This window comes from Notothenia coriiceps, unplaced genomic scaffold (assembly GCF_000735185.1).
Source record: "Notothenia coriiceps isolate Sejong01 unplaced genomic scaffold, NC01 NC01_scaffold00015822, whole genome shotgun sequence".
In the NCBI taxonomy this organism is placed as follows: Eukaryota; Metazoa; Chordata; class Actinopteri; order Perciformes; family Nototheniidae; genus Notothenia; species Notothenia coriiceps.
The window spans coordinates 46,692-64,942 of record NW_011348523.1 but is presented as its reverse complement, the minus strand read 5'-3'; the positions used below and the strand labels follow the sequence as shown (position 1 = coordinate 64,942).

Below are 18,251 nucleotides of genomic sequence, written 5' to 3'. Positions count from 1 at the left end.
CCTTTAGCTGTCAGAGGTCTCTGGAGTCTTTATTAGAGCAAGAATGGGAGATGTGGTGCACACGTGGGTGCACTTTATACTTCATTGTTGACATTGAAAAAGTATAGTTATTTGCCCTGTGTATTTCCCTTTTTGATTGAATATTGATTTTATCATGTAAAACCCTTTAGTTTAGTCGAATTGCATGTTTTTGAAAATCAGATGAGGCAAAGAGAAAAGACAAGATTTCTTTCCACCTCGAAATGTATTTCTTTGCTGTGGTAACATTTGTTCGGCTCTGCGCACAATAATAACGATATTCAGGAGTGTTTTCTTAATCAGCATTAATAACTTAGATTGTATGAGAGAGTACCCTTTGTGGAATGACTAAACATGAATTTTTAATACGGTAATAAATTTGTGAACAAGTTTAATTCCCATAATGAACGTGACAAAGTCAATTCTAAACTAAAGCAACAATTGTTCATTAATGTAATAATATTACAAGTTTCACAGACAACAAATAAATACATTTACTCCATTTCACTTTGTGTGCAAAGCTCAGTACGTTTTTGCAATGAAAATGGAAATGCAAAATTGGGGATTAGACACAATATGTGTTACAACATCTAAACGCTCCCAGTTTGTTGGTTGTTCAGGAAGCCCAATTAACATTATATGTTTTCCATGTTTTAGTCATATATGAATGATTCAATCTGACTTCCATATTGTTTAAAAAAAGGAAGTGTTTTTGGTCATTAGTAATTTGACATTTTAGGAAAGGCACATTTTTCCCCTTTCTTGCCAAGAAGTAAATAAGTGAAAGAGAACATATTAGAAGAGTGATGCCACTCTCATGTTCAAATATGACGCAATATATGTTGTTACCTTTTGAACACAGCTGGGCTATTTATCTTACAGACATGAGATTGATATTGATAGACTCATCTCATACTTGGCAAGAAAAGGAATATTTCCTAATGTAAACAGTAAGAGGCTTAAGAGCATTATGTTGCTGTTGGTTGTGGGGTTTAAGCCAATGGACATTTCAACTGCACAAGGAGGTCACTGCCGTTTGACGTTGTATCAGTTTGTGAGCAGTATAGATTTACATATATATATATATGGAGTAAGCCTGTATGAATTTTGTATGATCCGCCAACCACTGCCCCTAAAAATAGATCGGGGGGGATTCAAAAGGTATTGGGTTACAAAAACAATGCTGTGAGGAACATATTTGTCTCAGGATTTTGTCCTGCAGGCTGAGTGACGATGACACACCAAGTTTCCTAATAATTGCAGCATTTGCAGGACTGTCATTTCAAATATGCTAATTTGGCATTTTGGTGGAAGAGGAAAAAAATAAATACAAAGAGGTAAATCAGAAGCAAACCTCTTAAATTGATTCTAAATGCCAGCGCATAGACTGTCCCCTGCATCGGATGCAAATTATACCGTTCTTGTATCACATTAAATATATTTTTGAAAATCATATCCAAAATCTGCATTTCTTTCTAACCATCCCAAATGTAATACCTTTCTTTCCCCCATCTCAATTCTCTTTCAGATACACAATATGTCAGGGCGATAAGGCTCTTCAGCTTTTCTCAATTATTCATCTTCATCCCGGGCTTGATCTGTGCGTCTGTTTGCGAATCCTATAGTTATTTACAGAATTCCTCTCCAGAGCTGTGACATTAGCACCGGACTAAGCTCGGCTATTAACCATCGGCGGCTCTGTTGTCTCACAGTGTGTTTGCAGTGTCAACATAAGAGAATGAGTGCTTGCTTGACCTCATCAATACAACACGGACAGAGGACAGGCGATTTGCCTCAGAGCGCCCCCCCCCCCCTCATCCTGCCTTGTCCCTGAGAAAACATACAGTAAGGAGAATTGGCTCTCTGTTTATTCAGAGGATGAATGTTTAAACTAGATATACAGCGAATGTTTTTCCAGCCTTGTCTTGACATCCCGATGCCATGACGACAGAAAAAGACTCTATGACCCGTTCACCATTGTTATGCTTGTGGATTTATTTATTTTGTAAAAAAATATTGTCATTAGCATCGGGGGATAACTTGTCCTTATGTGACTAAATGTGTTATTCTTTTGTCAGAGGACCGCTCTCAGATTTGTTTTCTGGAATGAGCCGCAGAGTTGCACGCAACCAAGAAACAAGACTGTTCAACACTTCCAATGAGAGTCGCGATTCTATGATTATATCGAAAGAGGGAAGATGTGTCCTCAGTGGTTTGCAGCTTGTCAATGCGGATACATCGAGGCCTTGAGAGTTTGTCAGAAAGTCTCCCCCACAACAGAAAACAATATTTAATGAGGAACGTGTGCCTATCCTTGCTTTGTCAAACTGTTTAATTTGTTGGGAAGGGAGGACAAGAGGGAAAAACATAATCAGTATCTCAAAACCTATTAGTATTATCATATAAAACTAAACCATATGTAAATGACTTTGTATTCAGAAAGCATGCAGAAGCCCATTATTCTTTGAGTTATGAGTACATTGTGAGTGGACAGACATTCAATAAATTTTTGGAGGGCTTGTCAAACTCATACAGTATGTTTAATAAATAGCTCTGGGTTATTAAAATGGATCTCATTGACAGTGCATAAACATTCGTGTAAATATGCACAAAACGCTAAATGCTAGTTTTACCTAAGCATGTCCCGATGCTAACAGAGGTTACTTCACACAATAATAGGCTCCCTACAGCTTAAAGTTAGATCTAAGACTTCTTATTTAAAACACTTTTAAACTTAACTAAAAATGAAATCTAGGTGGAAAAAACGACACCAATTATTGTAAAGTAAAATATGACTTATAATCCAGTGGAATGGTTTGATTTTTGACCTCCAATGTTGAAAACATTTGAAACTAGAATGGAACAAAGATTTTTTTAATTTATTTTGTATTGGTTCCGCTATCCTGATCTGTGTGGTCAATTATTCTGGAACCCTGTATAAGCAAAACATATCCTAGGTTTGCAAGTATTTTGGTTATAAATCTAAATATTAACATTTTTAAATATAGGTCAGGTGGGGCTAGTTTTAAGGAAGTGGAGTCAACAAAGTTATTATTTTCACCCACAGGGGGACATATGCGTTCTAAATGTCATTGCTACCTTTCAAATAGCCAACATGTCAACTCTCTAGGATTCATCCTATGGAAACAAACAATATCTCGACGAAATATTGTCTTCATCCATTCAGTAACTGTTAAGAAATGTCAGTTAAATACCAACTTGGTTGAATGGTATGGTTCTTACCTGACGTGCTCTTTTCACGCATGCTAGATAAACAAAAGAACATGGTCCCTATAACACCTCTGAAAATATCAATTCAACACCATGGACAATAATAGGCTTCTATTACAGCCTCCACTCTTCTGGGAAAGGCTTCCACAGGCTTGCAGACCCTGGCTGTGGGTTCTTTGTTCCCATTCAGCCAGAAGCGAACATACAGTACAGACCTTTTTTCTGAAATACATTTTGACCGGTCACAGTATGATAAGCACACTTCTGAATAATTAATGTTAACTGAGTTCCAGTTTGCCGTTTCAGTTTCAGAGTCCTGCTATTTCGAACGCTGACTCCCTGTCACACTGTCATGACTTACTGTTGAATAGAACAGGGCCATTGTTAATGTTATTAGCAACACCTATGCTTTTCTTACTGTGACAAGTGACGGCTGTGAAAAAGCCTATTAGTGAGTTTGGGTAGTGGTGTTGGCTGATAAGGCCTGGCTAGCAGTCAGTGCTAAAATGCATCCCAAAGGTGTCGGACGAGGCTAGTCAAGTTCCTCCATGCCAAAAGTGGGAAATCATTTTTTTATGGACCTTTGTTTGTGCACTGGGGCATAAATAGTATAGTCTTAAATAGTATTGCGTCAAAGTTGGAAGCACAGCACTTGTATATTAAAATCAACTGACCGTGACGAGGTGACCAGTCGAGTACATTTAGAGCGATTAATTTGCCTTTTTCAATGAAGACAATCTGACTTGTGACAGGAGGAAGACATAATGCAACGTAACATGACATACAACAAATAAAATAATCATGGCTGATTTGTAATTAGCTGCATTTATTCAGCTTTTGCCATAGATGTATGAAGAGAAATGGGTGCAGCGTTGGTGGGACACTGCTCCATCCTATGAAAGTAGCTTTAAGTCGCATGAAGTCAATAAAGTTTGCCGCGGCACACAAAAATTAAGGAAAATTACTCTCTACTCTGATATAGAGGAATCTTACAAGTTTCAGGACCTACTGATTAAAATAAAAACATATTTCGTTTTTTTATACTGGGTATTTGGTTTATCTCAACTTGATTTACAGAGGTCTCTTTCCCCATGTAAGTCTGTGGGAAATCCTGTGACTGAGAGTTTGGAATGATATGGTTTGGTCATTATGTTAAGCCATCTACAAAGCCATCATTAGTGTACTAGCAACACCTATTCTTTTGAATCTAATTTTAAAACAGGTCTCTGTAAGGTGGGTCTTTTGCATTGCTCGAGGGCACATACTGTAGACTACCTTGCTTATTGAGAGATAGGTCAACGATGGCCCTTCACTTCTCCATCCAGACTTCTACAGTCTAACACTGACACACAAATACACACATAGACAACTCACTGAGTTCAGAGATGCTGCCCACTCTTGTAGCCAGTAAACACTGTTCGATGGAGCGCAGCTCAGAGTGACTGTAGGCGTTTCCATCTCCGCTCTTCCCCGCTCGCTGCTGCAGCTGCTGGTCCCTGTGAAGAGTCAGACCCTCAGGCAGGCTGAGCACACCTGGAGCGGAGAGAGAGTTACATCACATTAATGTCATAATAAAGCTCAAGACTGCAGTCTGAAAAGAGACGATTCTTAACTCACTTGTGAATATTCTTTACAGGATGAGTTGCGAATAAAAACACAGCTTATCCTCTTTAATGTTGATAACTCATCACACCCTTTATATATTTTTCTTATTGTTGTGTATTTGTGTGAAGAGTGAGACAAACAAGAGGCCAAACAATATAGTAATCATGCCTCCTAGTTGCACCTGTCACAGACTTTCCCAAAGGTAATAATGTGTAAAATCCGTGTTTTCAGAAGTCTTTTTTGCTCTGAGGGTGACGAGGCAGACTGCTCTCCATTTCACTTTGTTGACAGTTTCTCATTCCTCCGCAGCTTCGTGCTGCACCCTCCTTATCGTTTGCAGGGTGTCAACTCTGCTTTGGCAGAAAGCAGCGACTCTGTACTTAGCCCTTTAATCACTGTGGAAAAAGTAGCTTTGGTTTTAATGGCTCCTTTTTCATAACATGCTCCTAATTTAATGCACATGCTGCTTGTGGCAAAGGTGACATTCTCCATTCATCCTACTTCTTTTAAGGGCCATTCATTTAACTTGTTCCCAATGACAGCAGTTAAAGCATGCGAGAGAGTGTTGGAAATTAAAGTTAGAAACATTTGCTATATCAAGTGACAGTAATATCTCTTGGTTTAAATACAACTGAGATACGTTTGACATAAATCACAACATACACAATACAAAAATGTTTATCTAGTTATGTAAAATAATAATAATTATATTAGCATATTAAAGAGTATTCCAAACATGTATGCATCACTTTTCTTAATCATGCAGTTCAAATGTGATTAAATTAAATTGAATGCCACTCCTCAAAACCTGTAAACAGTATTTATAATGCCAAAATAGAAACATCTTTGTTTAGCCCCCCCACTCCCACCATACTCAAATCATTTTCGAACCTACCCTCCCTTACAGAAAAAGTGTGGTTAGTTAGTAACTAAATCCACAGTCCTTGTGATGATTATAAAAGGAATGGTCCTGATTATACTCCACTTTTAAGATTGCCATTCCCCGGCCATACACAAGTAATAAAAACTGTGCGGCAAAAGCATCTGGACGAGGGGCTGTTTACAAACCAGCAGAAGCCATGTGGCACCATCTCATCTACATCTTTGTTCAGAGAGATACTGACAACCTGCAGGAATCTGGAACAAAGAGCAGGAGGCGTCACCATCTGCTGCTCCAGTGTCAGGTGTCCTAAACAGCTACCATTTTCAGCAAAAGCCCCAGACAAGCCAACAAGGTCAATTAGGAAGTAAATGACCTCTCTCTCTGTTTCTGCAGGAACGTGTCTGCAGGGATCACTCTGAAACACCTCCTTTATTGCTTTTATTTCTCAAAATGGGCTCTCTTAGACTAGCAGTTGTGCAAACTCCAGGAAATCCATCTTAAACCATTTAGAGCAGCAGGGGGGCTATTCTGGCACCTTCCTCACTCCCACTTTCCTCCCAAACAATTATATACCAAAGTAAATAGCCTGCTCAAAGCGTGACCACAGGATTCGTGACCTGCCTCTTTTGATGTGCAGCTAAAGCCCACAGGTGAGATTTGGCTGAATATTGCAGTGCAGACACTATCATTTTCAGGAGAAAAGTGTATTTTACTCTAACTCTGGCACTGTGGTTGTTATTCATTTATCCACCTAGGGGTTAGGTTTTCTGTTAAGCTTGTTGGTTGTACAGAGGATCATGATAAAAATCCTACTCTACAGAATTTCCTGAACTTGGTAGAAGGGTGTAGCATAGGCCAAGGGAAAACTACCTAACATTTACAGTCGATCCAAATCATTGGGGGAAACACACATTATTTTGTCATTTTCGTCAACATTGCATAAAGCAGTTGGCCTGGTCGGAGGTCTGCGCTCTTCAAGGGTTTTCCTTGATTTTCTGTTCCAGCCGCAAGAGAAATCACACACGGCTTCCAGCATGTGATGTAGGGCTGCATGAGAACATCTTGGACCAAATACTTTCTCTGAAAAATCATGAATAAAAGCACCTTGCTGGTACACTTGAGCTTCAACCACCCAGCTCCTTAACCTTAGTTTCGGGGGAATTACAGGAGCAGCTGACAGTGAAGTGCTGAATGCTCTCAGGGTGGACTGAGGCAAGGTGACTCACTGGCTCTCTCGTCGTAATGCAAGGCACTGTCTGCCTTATATCAAGTGCTCTTACATGCCACCGACTGTGGCCTCTCTCTCCCGGTTTGCATGATGATTGTCACTATCTTCCTTGTGATTGTCACAGCAACACAAATCTCCGTGGAAATGTAATGGTCTCAGGTTTCAAACCGCAGTATACCAAGATGTTTACTTGCAATCATCATAATCATGACCCAGCAGCTTATGTTTCAAAGTAGCAAGTGATTATATAAGGCACCTGCTACTCTTTAAGTGGACCAGTCACGTTTGCCATATGGCAGCTATTCAGTGTCGCGGTGGAGAAGGAGCAGAATAATGCTCCAGGCACAGCACTGTCACTGGAGAAGAAGTAATGAGTACAAGGGCTCCCATTAAGATGTCACTGAAGGCACCTTAGTCATACTCTGTGATACGCAGCCGCGCTGAACAGATCCACTGCACGGTCCAAAAAAATCCCACAAACACTGTCAGAAAAAAGCCACATCCACAATCCAACCTCTACACTTTATTACTGTAATGGCAAATAGGACAACGTTCCTCAGGAGAGTTCCATTTATGTTTTCTTGTTGAAGCGATTACAATTTCAAAACGGTCACAATCCATAAGGGTAACAACATGAAGTATTTTGGCTAGATGTAAAGAAATTGTTTAAGGGAAGACAATAATGTTTCCCAAAATGTGGAACTATTGCTGGTATCTGATTTCTGGCAGGGACTGATCACATTTTTGACTGTGAGGGAGAGAAACTCCCACTGGAGGGAACTTTAGCCTTTGCAGACCATCTACATGCACACAAACTTATATAACACACTAAAGGAAAGGGAAAACCCCAAAATGCAAAATAGGGCCTCTTTAACCTGGAGGTTGTGCCAGGAGTACAACACTTTCTACAACTGAAATCACACTATGAGTTTTGAAAAACATTTTTTCGATGTAATTCTACAGTGAAAATGCCCATTTAAATGTTTTGTTTCCATTCAACCCAAATATCCACACTGGTCTCAGGGTTGACTAGAGCAGTGGGACAGTAACTCTGACCTCGATGTAGCTCCTACCCTGCACTTAAATCTATTTTGGAGGGAGAAGTGCACTTCCCCAAACATGCTGCAGCTCTGCAGGAACTTTGGCATTGAGTTTCGCAGACAGATAAGATACCAAGACAGCAGATTCTAGCTTTGATCTGGCAAATCCTAAATGTACTCAGAAAACAAGGGCAGTCAAACACAACTTTGATGGCCGAGAGTCAATTGTTGACTTGACTTGTAGTATTGGAAAAACACAGTTCAAGAGATCATCAGATAAGACTGTTTCAGTGCACCATAATGTCTCCAAAGGGTTAACTATGTTGTTACTGTACATGGATCACAGTAGTGCTGCCCCACTCTGGGCTCCTGCTCTGTTCTGCCAGGCCAGATGGCCACCATATGTATACCGAGCAAGTGATCATAGTGAGATGGAAAGCGGGGTATGGAGTAGTGACGTGTGTTCAGATGTGTTAGAATGCCTCTCCTTCTCTAAATCACTGCACTATTCATTCTGAATAATCCCCACCGTATGTGCAGGCGTAGACATAGAGGTGTGAATATGATTTATTTGTTGAAGTAGTTGTTGTGCCTGGATTGACTGTTAACCTCCAGAGTATGGGCTCCCAGGTGACCACAGTATGGTCTGAGGTAGCCACAAGTCTTTAATGGGTTAGTCATGTGCCAGCCATATAAAGCAGGACTGCACAACCACGAGTGATAAAATGCATGTATACAGGAAAATGTCTGTTTAAATGAGAAAATCTGGAAGAAGGAGATGGCATAAACCACAACCGCATGCGCAGACACAAACTCTTATATACAGGGGAGTTGACAGCAAACTATGTCGCTGTCACACACAGATAATTATTAGTAATTAAAACGTCTTAATCCCAAGCACTTTATGTCTATTTGAAGTGGGACGTGCTCTGCCGAGAGAACAATGTGTTCAGCTAAATCCAAACTGAATATTTCCTGTTGCTGACGGGCAACCACATTTAGGATACAGCCTGCGGAAGGTCCTCTTGCTGTTCCTAATACAGAGAACTGAAAAAGCACCTGAGCTTGAATAGTGTGTCGCTCTGAAAGAAAGCCCCAAGCTCCCTGATGTGTTCCTACACATCAACACAGTAACACGCCAAAGGAAATACATTCAGACAGTAGGTGTTTTGTCAGTAAGAGCCCGGCGCTGTAAGCACATAAAACCTCTTCTATTCTTGTTTTAAATAACTATAGCCATACCGTTGTTTACCTTTATTGACACCTTCCTACAGGCAGAGCTCAGAGGTCGGGCTCAAATTCACAACAGAGCAACTACAGTTTATGGGAAGTCACCGTCACATCCTGATCAAGGACACTTCACTCAGGCTTCCACTTGCTGACACATGACGTTTACACCATCCTGTAAATCATTTTGTCACCCTGCTGCCCTCCGCCGTGTTGCTGTTGTTCTGTGTAATGGTGCGTACCATCTTGTATACAATTAGATTTGCTTGATTGAAGTCACAGCTCATCGTTGACATTCCTTCAAGCAGGTGTCCATTAGCCCCCGAGAGATCAAGAAGCAAAAAGAAAGAAATTAATCACAGCTGATTCAGTCCATTCTGTCTTTCATATAGAGTTGAGCGTCTGTTTTGATCAGAGCAGAGCTCTTCTAGTTCAGTTCAATTCTATAAACGGGTATTTCCTTTTTTAAATGTATTCTTAAAGCAAATCTATATTTCTATATTAACTTCAGCCATAACTTCCCATCAACAAACAGACGCAGTATTCAACTACAGTACCTGGTAAACACGGTGGAGCATTAGGAAGCCAGCAGAAATAGATATTTCTCTCTGGGGTTTATGGAGACCAAAGTAAACAGTGTTTTTTTATTTGCCAGGCAGGAAGAAATGAATCCCTAAAAAAAAACTATTGTAGCTCTGTGTTTGCAAATAGTCAACTGTTCCCTATTGCTTCATTAAATGCCCAATATGTTATTTATTTAGAGAAAATGCCAACTGTCAATAAATAAAGCACATGCAAAACAATCTAAAAGCTTTTTTGATATAAGCTTTTGGTCCAATAGAGTTTTTTTTTTAACTCAAGTCCATTGATATAAAAATGGAAAATCTGTAGAAAAAAAAAACAGAAACGACACATTTCCTAAATCAATTATTCTAACCTCATTCACATCTCATGACATCACTAATACCTTAGATTAGCTATCGGAAGAAAAAAAAAGGATACGTAACTTAACTTCATAGTCAAGTTCTTGTGTTTGACGATTGGAGGTGCTTATGTTAAATAATATATTTATCATAGTGTGGTCCTTTTAATTTTTANTGTGAGAGAGGATTGAAATGGGAAATGCTCAAAAGGTATTTTCAGATAAGTTTAGTTTCTCTGGTTTTTTCTCAAAACTATTTGGTCGGAATAGGGGCTCAGGTTTTTCTTTTCTAGTGACATTGCCCACTGGCACTCAGCAAACACTGTAGCTCTCCCAAAGCCTGAGGGTTACGTTTAAAATATTTGCCCAGCTCTTTAGCTACTGCAGTATGACAAGAGTACTCCCACCTGTCAGCTACGGATCCACAAGGTTATCACTGATGGTAACACAGGCATCAGCTGGGTTTGGTAGGTGAACTGGGACTGCTTAAAACTAATCCAACAACAACAGAACAATGAGGCTTAACGCACTTGAAAACCCTGGTGCATATCAGATGTACAGTCCCTAAAAACTAGTGGAATGCTTGTGCTGAAAAGCTGATGCTAAACTGCTATGCTGAAATGTAATGTCTAAGAAGAAAGTGAAGAATTTAGATTGAAATGATACATGAACACTGGGGCCTTGAATGTGTGATGAGAGAAGAAAGGAAAGTAAAAAGGATAGGAAAAGCAGCAGAATATTTGAACTGCAAACTTTAGAACTAACTTGATCGCGAATGATCTGTTGCCATGCCAACGGCATTTGATGACATCCCATAATACCCTTAGATGTGTTGATGGCTGCATCGTTACCAAACCTGTTAAGTGTTGGGCCGTTTGGAGTATTTTCACTGAAGTTACGAGAAAACCGTGTTTCATGGCGAGCATTGTGTTTCCATGGAAACAGCATTTGAAGAAATCTCAAAACTGTCCCGTAGATGTCTTCACGGCTGGACTGTTAGCACACATGTGAAGTTTGAGCACTTTTTGAACATTTTCATAGGAGTTATAGCGACATCGTCTTTTATGGCGAGGGATGTGTTTCCATGGAAACGGCATATAACACCCCATAATTGACGTAGAGCTGTTGAGGCCTGGACCGTTAACCATTATCTGAAGTCTGGTGCTGTTTTGACCCTTTTCAAAGGCGTTACAACAACATCGTGTTTTATTGCGAGGGATGCGTTTCCATGGAAACGGCATATGGTGAGATGTCAGATTTGACGTAGAGCTGTTGAGGCATGGACCAGTGATATATAGGTGAAGATTGTGGGACAACCGGACCGTGTCCATTGGAGCTACAGCGACATCGTGTTTTATGGCGAGGGATGCGTTTCCATGGCAACAGCCTATGGTGAGATCTCATATTTGGCATAGAGCTGTTGAGGCATGGACCGGTGATATACAAGTGAAGTTTGGGGGACGACCGGACCGTGTCCATTGGAGTTACAGCGACATCGTTTTTTATGGCGAGGTTTCCATGGAAACAGCATGACACCCCATAATTGATGTAGTGCTGTTGAGGGCAGGACCATTAACCATTATCTGAAGTCTGCTGCTCTGAGCATGTCAGTTGGAGTTATGACGTAAAATCAGATTTGATTTAGAGCTGTGTTAACCATTATCTGAAGTCTGCTGCTCTGAGCATGTCAGTTGGAGTTGTGACATCATTGTGTTCCATGACACAGGTGTTTATTGAGGAGGTGTCCAGAGATCAAAGGTTTCCATGGTGATCAGTGAGAGGAGAGCATTTTTATTGTTCTGAATGAGATAAACCTCTTGCATGTGAACGTTTTGTTGAAGAACCATAACAGATATCGGTGAAATTTCAAAGCGTGAAGCATGTCAAGGAACTTGAGCATCTGAAGTTTACTTTTTGTGTACTTTCGGGTTAATAATGTGGCCTTTTTTGGCAGATTGAGGCTGAACTTACAATGGGGTTTAATGGAGACATGTTGAAAGTTGTTGTCACTTCATGCCCTCAAGAGGCATTTTGTTTAATTATTTTGCTTATATTAGCTTTTTCAAGCTATGAGATGTTTTCCTATGTTTCTCATGAAAAAGTATGTCTCAGGAATGTAGGGTTTGGGAATTATGGCAGGTTTAAAAGAAAATATGAAGGCAAAATTAAATCTGTCCTCCACTCTAGCTGTGACATCACGCACTCTAAAATCTGAAGAAGGCCTCTTTACCAAGGTATGAACAATGTTTAATATCTCTAAAAGTAGGTATCAGATTAAAAAGTTGTGTTACGCGAATAATGTTAGAAAGATGTGTAACATTTTAAAGTTGTAATGAGGTTTCTGAGTGAAAGTATGAAGGAACAGTTAGGAGTTGAAGTCGCATGAAGATTGTTCAAGTCTGAAGAATTTCTCCATTGACTTCCATGTTAAAAATGGATGAATTATGGGATGTATCTCTTGAATTATGAAAGTTATGAATAAGAAAAGTAATAGCCATCGATTCCCGACCGAACTGAACGTTTTGATGTTTGAACTGAGTTTCTGCGATGTGGAATGTGGGAGCAGAAGAGGGCCAAAATAACCCGGCGGAATAAGAAAGAACTTTGTGCGTCGCATGTATCAGCATTCCCACTAAAATATGAAATATAGAGCAGTGAAGTGATGACATTATTGTAGTTCCTTCACAGGAAGCAATAGAGTATCTGCAATGGGTTTTGGAATTTTGCAGAAAATAACATTTGTGTTAGACACGTTTACAATACCTACACATTTAGTTTAGCAGGATAATCATATCAATCATATTAACACCAATTTATGATTTTTGAAGCATACAGTACAATTGCCAGAACTAAAAAGCTCAAAACACTCAACACTGCGGTCACGTGGTTGCGCATCAACACCGACCATATTACGGTGGCTAATGTTCAGCGTGATAACGTTTTTTTCTTTATTAAAATGTTGTTTAAAACTCCCCGTTTTTATGAAACATGGAAGCTTCAGACATGTATTCATTGTCTTTAGACAGGCAGGTGCTTTTTCAGCTTTAGATTCAAACATTGAAGTATTTATTCTTCCACACCACCTTACAGAAAATGATTGGGATAACATTTACTCTTAAAAGTAGATTTTAGTAAAAATGTTTGCCAGTGATGGTAAAAGTTCAGCTTAAAAAACTAACTTTGGACTTCCCCTCCCTGACGCAGACATTCCCCGCTGGAGAAGCCCTCCCACAGCACAGAGTCCCCAGTGTTCAAGCAGCCTCCGCCTCTGGAACCTCCTATAAGCTCCCCCCCGCCATCACTCAGAGATCCGCCCTGGCCGCATGGAGGCACCCCCCCGCCTGGTAGGCCTCCACCCAGTGATAGGTCCCCCACCCAGAACCAGAAGAAGGACTCCCCCCAGAACTCGGGAATTCCAAACCACCGGGTCCCCAGACCCTACAACAAAGTGGCCTCCAGTGAGTACAGGTGGAGCCGTTTTGGTGATGTGGGCGGAGTAACAGTTGAAGGATTTATGCTTCTCCTTCAGTTTGAACTACTGATGATTTTTACCTGCTAAGCAATCAAAGTTCTATTTCTTAGAAACACACAGAAAATCTTTAAGGGGAAGGAAGTTGGTATAATAACTTTAAAGCAGTTCACAATTAAATGATGCTGTCCATGTTTAAAGGTAATATACCAGGAATGGGTGCTTGCCTGTACCATGCAGAGTGTATGTTTTCCCAACTTGTTATCGTCTGTCAGAACACACATTATACTAGTATACCCATGATGTGTATGGGAAATTATGATGGAGCTTCAACTAACAACTATTTTCATTATCAATTTTTCTATGTTACTTTTTTAAATCCCAGTTTCTCAAAGTTCATGGTGATGTCTTTAAGTGTTTTTGGCAGTCCAAAACCCAAAGATATTCAGATAATTTTGATAAAGAAAAAAACTGAGAAAAGCAGGAAATCTCCTAATTTTGCATGAAAAAATATTTAATGTCTAATCTATTATCAAAATAGTTTATTTGTTGATAGACTAATCATTGCAGCTCAAAGCCTCACTTAATTACAGCAGCTTCAGTTTTCTGGGTTTTTCTCAGGGACAGTATGCACTCATGTTTGGCCCTCAGAGCCTATTCATACTGTCGAAATGCACATAATACAGAAGAAAACAGAACTGCCTCTAAAAAGACAACTCAGATTTTGCTCATGTGTGTAAAGCGTGCCTGAAATGCACACCATGACGCGGCTTGTCTTATATCAATGTATTCAATTAAACTAAAACTGCATCTTTGCTGACGGTCCACTAAAAAGCACGGAAATGCTTCCAGAATATACAGTCTGTCAATTGGTTGAAAACACTGGAATTCTAGCTTGAAGAACACATTCTGGTGAATATGTCTACAATCTGTGGACATCGGTTTTTTGTCACTATGTAAGCTGCAGAGATTTGGACGTGGTGCTGTATCTGAGATGCTGTGTGTTTCCTCAGAGAGGGAGTGTGACTTGGACAAACACTGCGGCGTCCTTGACCCTGACAGGAAGAAGGTCTGCACCCGCCTCCTGACATGCAATGTGAGCTCCAAACACACTGTGCCTCACCACACCAATGCACTACTTCATGTGCCTCACATTCATTTTTCTGTCTCATTCCTCTCTTTTTCTTGTTTTAAATTGTTTATCTGTTTTTCTCTATTTTCTCTGTGTAGTTCAGTAGAAGGTTGAGAGGATTAATTTCAGGATCCAGTCCTTTCACCTTTGATTTTGACCCAGTCCGTACACATGACAGTGGAAAAGTAGGTTGTGAGTTTGTGGTCTCTTCAGTGCTCAGACAACAGCCAACAAGTTGGATAATATGTTGGAACTGTACCTTTATCAATTCTATGGTAGAGATGATGTGATAGATGGAGGCACATACAATGCGAAATGCAATGCAGATTCTTTATGACTGAAAAGTAGTTGACTTCAATAGCAGGACGTCAGACAGACAGCAGTACAGCAGCATTGATGGCAGCTCCATGGTATTTGGACCCCTTCTGGGTGTGATCTTTCTAAGTAGGGTGTCACTTTATTTACATGTCTTTGTTTTTGTTAGTCATGCTTGTTAGGTCCCAGTCAAAGGATACACTGATATATTTGTTTCATATTGTCTCATATCAGCTAATAGGATTTTATTGTATGACTATTGTGTAATAGTATGTTTTTCTTTATAGAAGACCAACATTTTTAGTTTACTCTTTTTCTTAGACGAACAGGGTGATAAACGAATGTGTGAATAATGACTGTCCAAAGAAACATGACTTGTTAGTATGGAGGTGTTGCAGAAGAGCGACAGTGCTTCTGGTCAGAGATGCTTCTAATGTGGTGAACTCTACTTGATGAGTATGGGATGATCAGTGTTTTCTGAATGCATTCCATTATTTGGTGTTAGGAGGAGGGTGGTACCGTTTCACACGTGGCTGCTAATTCTCCTATAGCATAATTACACATCACTTCTGCTCATCTAAGTATTCATTCAGCGATCTTGTGTGCACTCATTCAAGTTTCCCATGAATTCCTCCCTGTGTTTGCAAGTCTGGAACCTTCTTATTGAAGTGGAAACTGTAAAGTGTTGATGTATGTGCACTGTTACCGGGCTTGCCGGGTTAAGTAAAGCTTTAACATTACTATTGAATCTCAAATTAATCAAAACATGGTGCATTTCACATGGTATCTGGTCGGTTTGCACCGAAGTTGTCTTTATAGTGCACTCTTGTGTTCATCTGATGGTAAATGGAGGGGCATTGTTCTCCATGGGACTGGATCTATCCACTTGTGCCATTGTAGTTTGTCGAGGTCTTGCCAAAGTCATTTCATTATTATTATTATTATTAATAAATGTTTGAGGCATTCAAACGGTATTTAAAGTAATTGAATCTGCAAATGTATAATATGCAGATCATATACAAGCAATATTGGTATTTGATCAGAAATACCCCTAATTAACCCTATTGTAAGAAATGTGACCTTGTGACAAGATTTGTGTTTTCATGATGATGCAGTAATAAATCCACTAAGTGACTTACTTTAAGGTGGACGTTTGTTGTCCTATCAATAACCAAATATAGTATTCAACAATAGCTGCTTTGGCAAGTGTAACAGTGTTTTGCACAGGGAACAAGTGTATTGGTATCACTGTTTTAAAAGTTGCATTGACAATTTTGATATCACATCGGAGTTGATAACCTGTCAGAGAATCACAGAACGTGTGTATCCAATTGCACATCAAGCAGTGTGAGCTCATTGTAAGATATCTTTAACAATTGACAAATTATCAAGTTCTGCATTTAAGAAATTCGCCATTTACAGTGACAAAAAGACTGGATTCTTTCAAATGAATTACACTGCAGTCACCTCTCTGTTACTAGTGAGCACTGACTGATACTGAATGGTGAAAATGGCTCCCAGCTCAGGAAGAGTCCTTATATGGTGAGGGAGGAAGTGAGTGTGAGAGGCCACATCCAGACAGGACGATCCGACAAATAGGAAGTGACAGGAGTGACGGGAAAGATACGCAGGAGAACAACCTGCATCTCTACCTGCTCTGAAGGTGGACTCTTCCACCTGCTAGGAAGAACATATGTCATGTAATCCTTAAAACTATTCATCTACAATTATTGAAATGAAACTGACTCATTTAAAGATAACAGCAAAAGTTACTACCGTAATAGACAGTGCTGCATGATAAACCTACATGAGTGTACTGCAATCCAAAACGAATAATTTCTATAGCAAAGTACCTGAGACTCTTTCCAAAGCAACCAAAGGACCAGTTGTCAGACACATGAAATCTTTAAAAAATAGATTTCAAACTTTAGGTGTGTTTGGGAAATGAGCAGCTAAAATACATCAGCTGTAATTCTCGTAATGTGTGATGGTCACATTTATGTTGTCATTTAACAGAATACACTTTCAATCAGTTTTTTTGAAATTAATAGATAGTCTAATTGATGTTCAACTGTCAAGACTTACTCATATCTACTCCTGTTTGTCAAATCTGGAATAGCTTAATTTCTCTGAAAACATCACACAGCTGTGTCTGAATAAAAAGCTGCCACCACTTTTATTGAAGCTTATGATATGGGTAGTAATTATTCAGAACGATGTCCAACTTAACATCTCAACAAAATCCATAACCACTTCAACTCTTTCAACTTTCACCAACTGTCTCACTGAAATATAATCCTGGATGCAAAACAACTTCCTCAAACTGAACTGTGATAAATCTGAAATGGTCATGATCGGTCCCAAATCCCTCACCAAAAAATAATAACGACATCTCCCTCACCATTGACATTCCACTCTGACCCCTCCCCTCACATCCGCAACCTCAGTCATTTTCGACAGCACATCACCAAAACTGCCTTCTTCCCATCTCAAAAATATATCCCGTCACCGCCCATCACTCTCCTTCTCTGCTCATCCATGTCTTCATCTCATCCAGACTAGACTACTGCAACAGCATCCTCTGGTACACATCCTGTATAAACTCCAGTATATTCAGAACTCTGCCGCCCGACTCCTCTCCCGCTCCGTGACCACATCCCCCCGTCCTGCAGACCTCCACTGGCTCCCCGTCCCACAACGCATCCATTTCAAGATCCTTCTCCTTACCTACAAACCCCTTCATCACCAGGCCCCCCCTACCTCACCGACCTGCTCCATCACCAGGCCCCCCCTACCTCACCGACCTGCTCCATCACCAGGCCCCCTCCTAACTCACTGACCTGCTCCATCACCAGTTCCCCTCCTCCCTCACTGACCTGCTCCATCACCAGTTCCCCTCCTCCCTCACTGACCTGCTCCATCACCAGGCCCCCTCCTCCCTCTCCGACCTGCTCCATCACCAGGACCCCCCTACCTCACTGACCTGCTCCATCACCAGTTCCCCTCCTCCCTCACTGACCTGCTCCATCACCAGGCCCCCTCCTCCCTCACTGACCTGCTCACTCCCTCTCCGGACCACTACGTCCGTCCAGTCACTCCCTCCTCTCCGGCCACTACGTCGTACAGTCACTCCACTCCCTCTCCCGGACCACGTACGGTCGTATAGCCACTCCCCTCCCGA

The 18,251-nt window shown here is 40.5% G+C and overlaps 2 protein-coding genes across 2 annotated transcripts in view; one reads left to right on the top strand and one right to left on the bottom strand.

Moving 5' to 3' along the window:
- btbd11b (BTB (POZ) domain containing 11b) overlaps nucleotides 1-5,935 on the bottom strand; it is a 26,305-nt gene extending 20,370 nt beyond the window's left edge. The window contains exons 1-2 of the mRNA XM_010775608.1: nucleotides 5,923-5,935; nucleotides 4,624-4,782 (exon numbers count right to left, since the gene is read on the bottom strand). Of these exons, the coding sequence (XP_010773910.1) occupies nucleotides 4,624-4,782; nucleotides 5,923-5,935 (172 nt within the window). The remainder of the gene's footprint in view (nucleotides 1-4,623; nucleotides 4,783-5,922) is intronic.
- atxn7l2a (ataxin 7-like 2a) overlaps nucleotides 5,934-18,251 on the top strand; it is a 24,602-nt gene continuing 12,284 nt past the window's right edge. Inside the window, exons 1-5 of the mRNA XM_010775607.1 lie at nucleotides 5,934-6,033; nucleotides 6,375-6,387; nucleotides 13,359-13,612; nucleotides 14,637-14,719; nucleotides 14,854-14,940. Of these exons, the coding sequence (XP_010773909.1) occupies nucleotides 5,934-6,033; nucleotides 6,375-6,387; nucleotides 13,359-13,612; nucleotides 14,637-14,719; nucleotides 14,854-14,940 (537 nt within the window). The remainder of the gene's footprint in view (nucleotides 6,034-6,374; nucleotides 6,388-13,358; nucleotides 13,613-14,636; nucleotides 14,720-14,853; nucleotides 14,941-18,251) is intronic.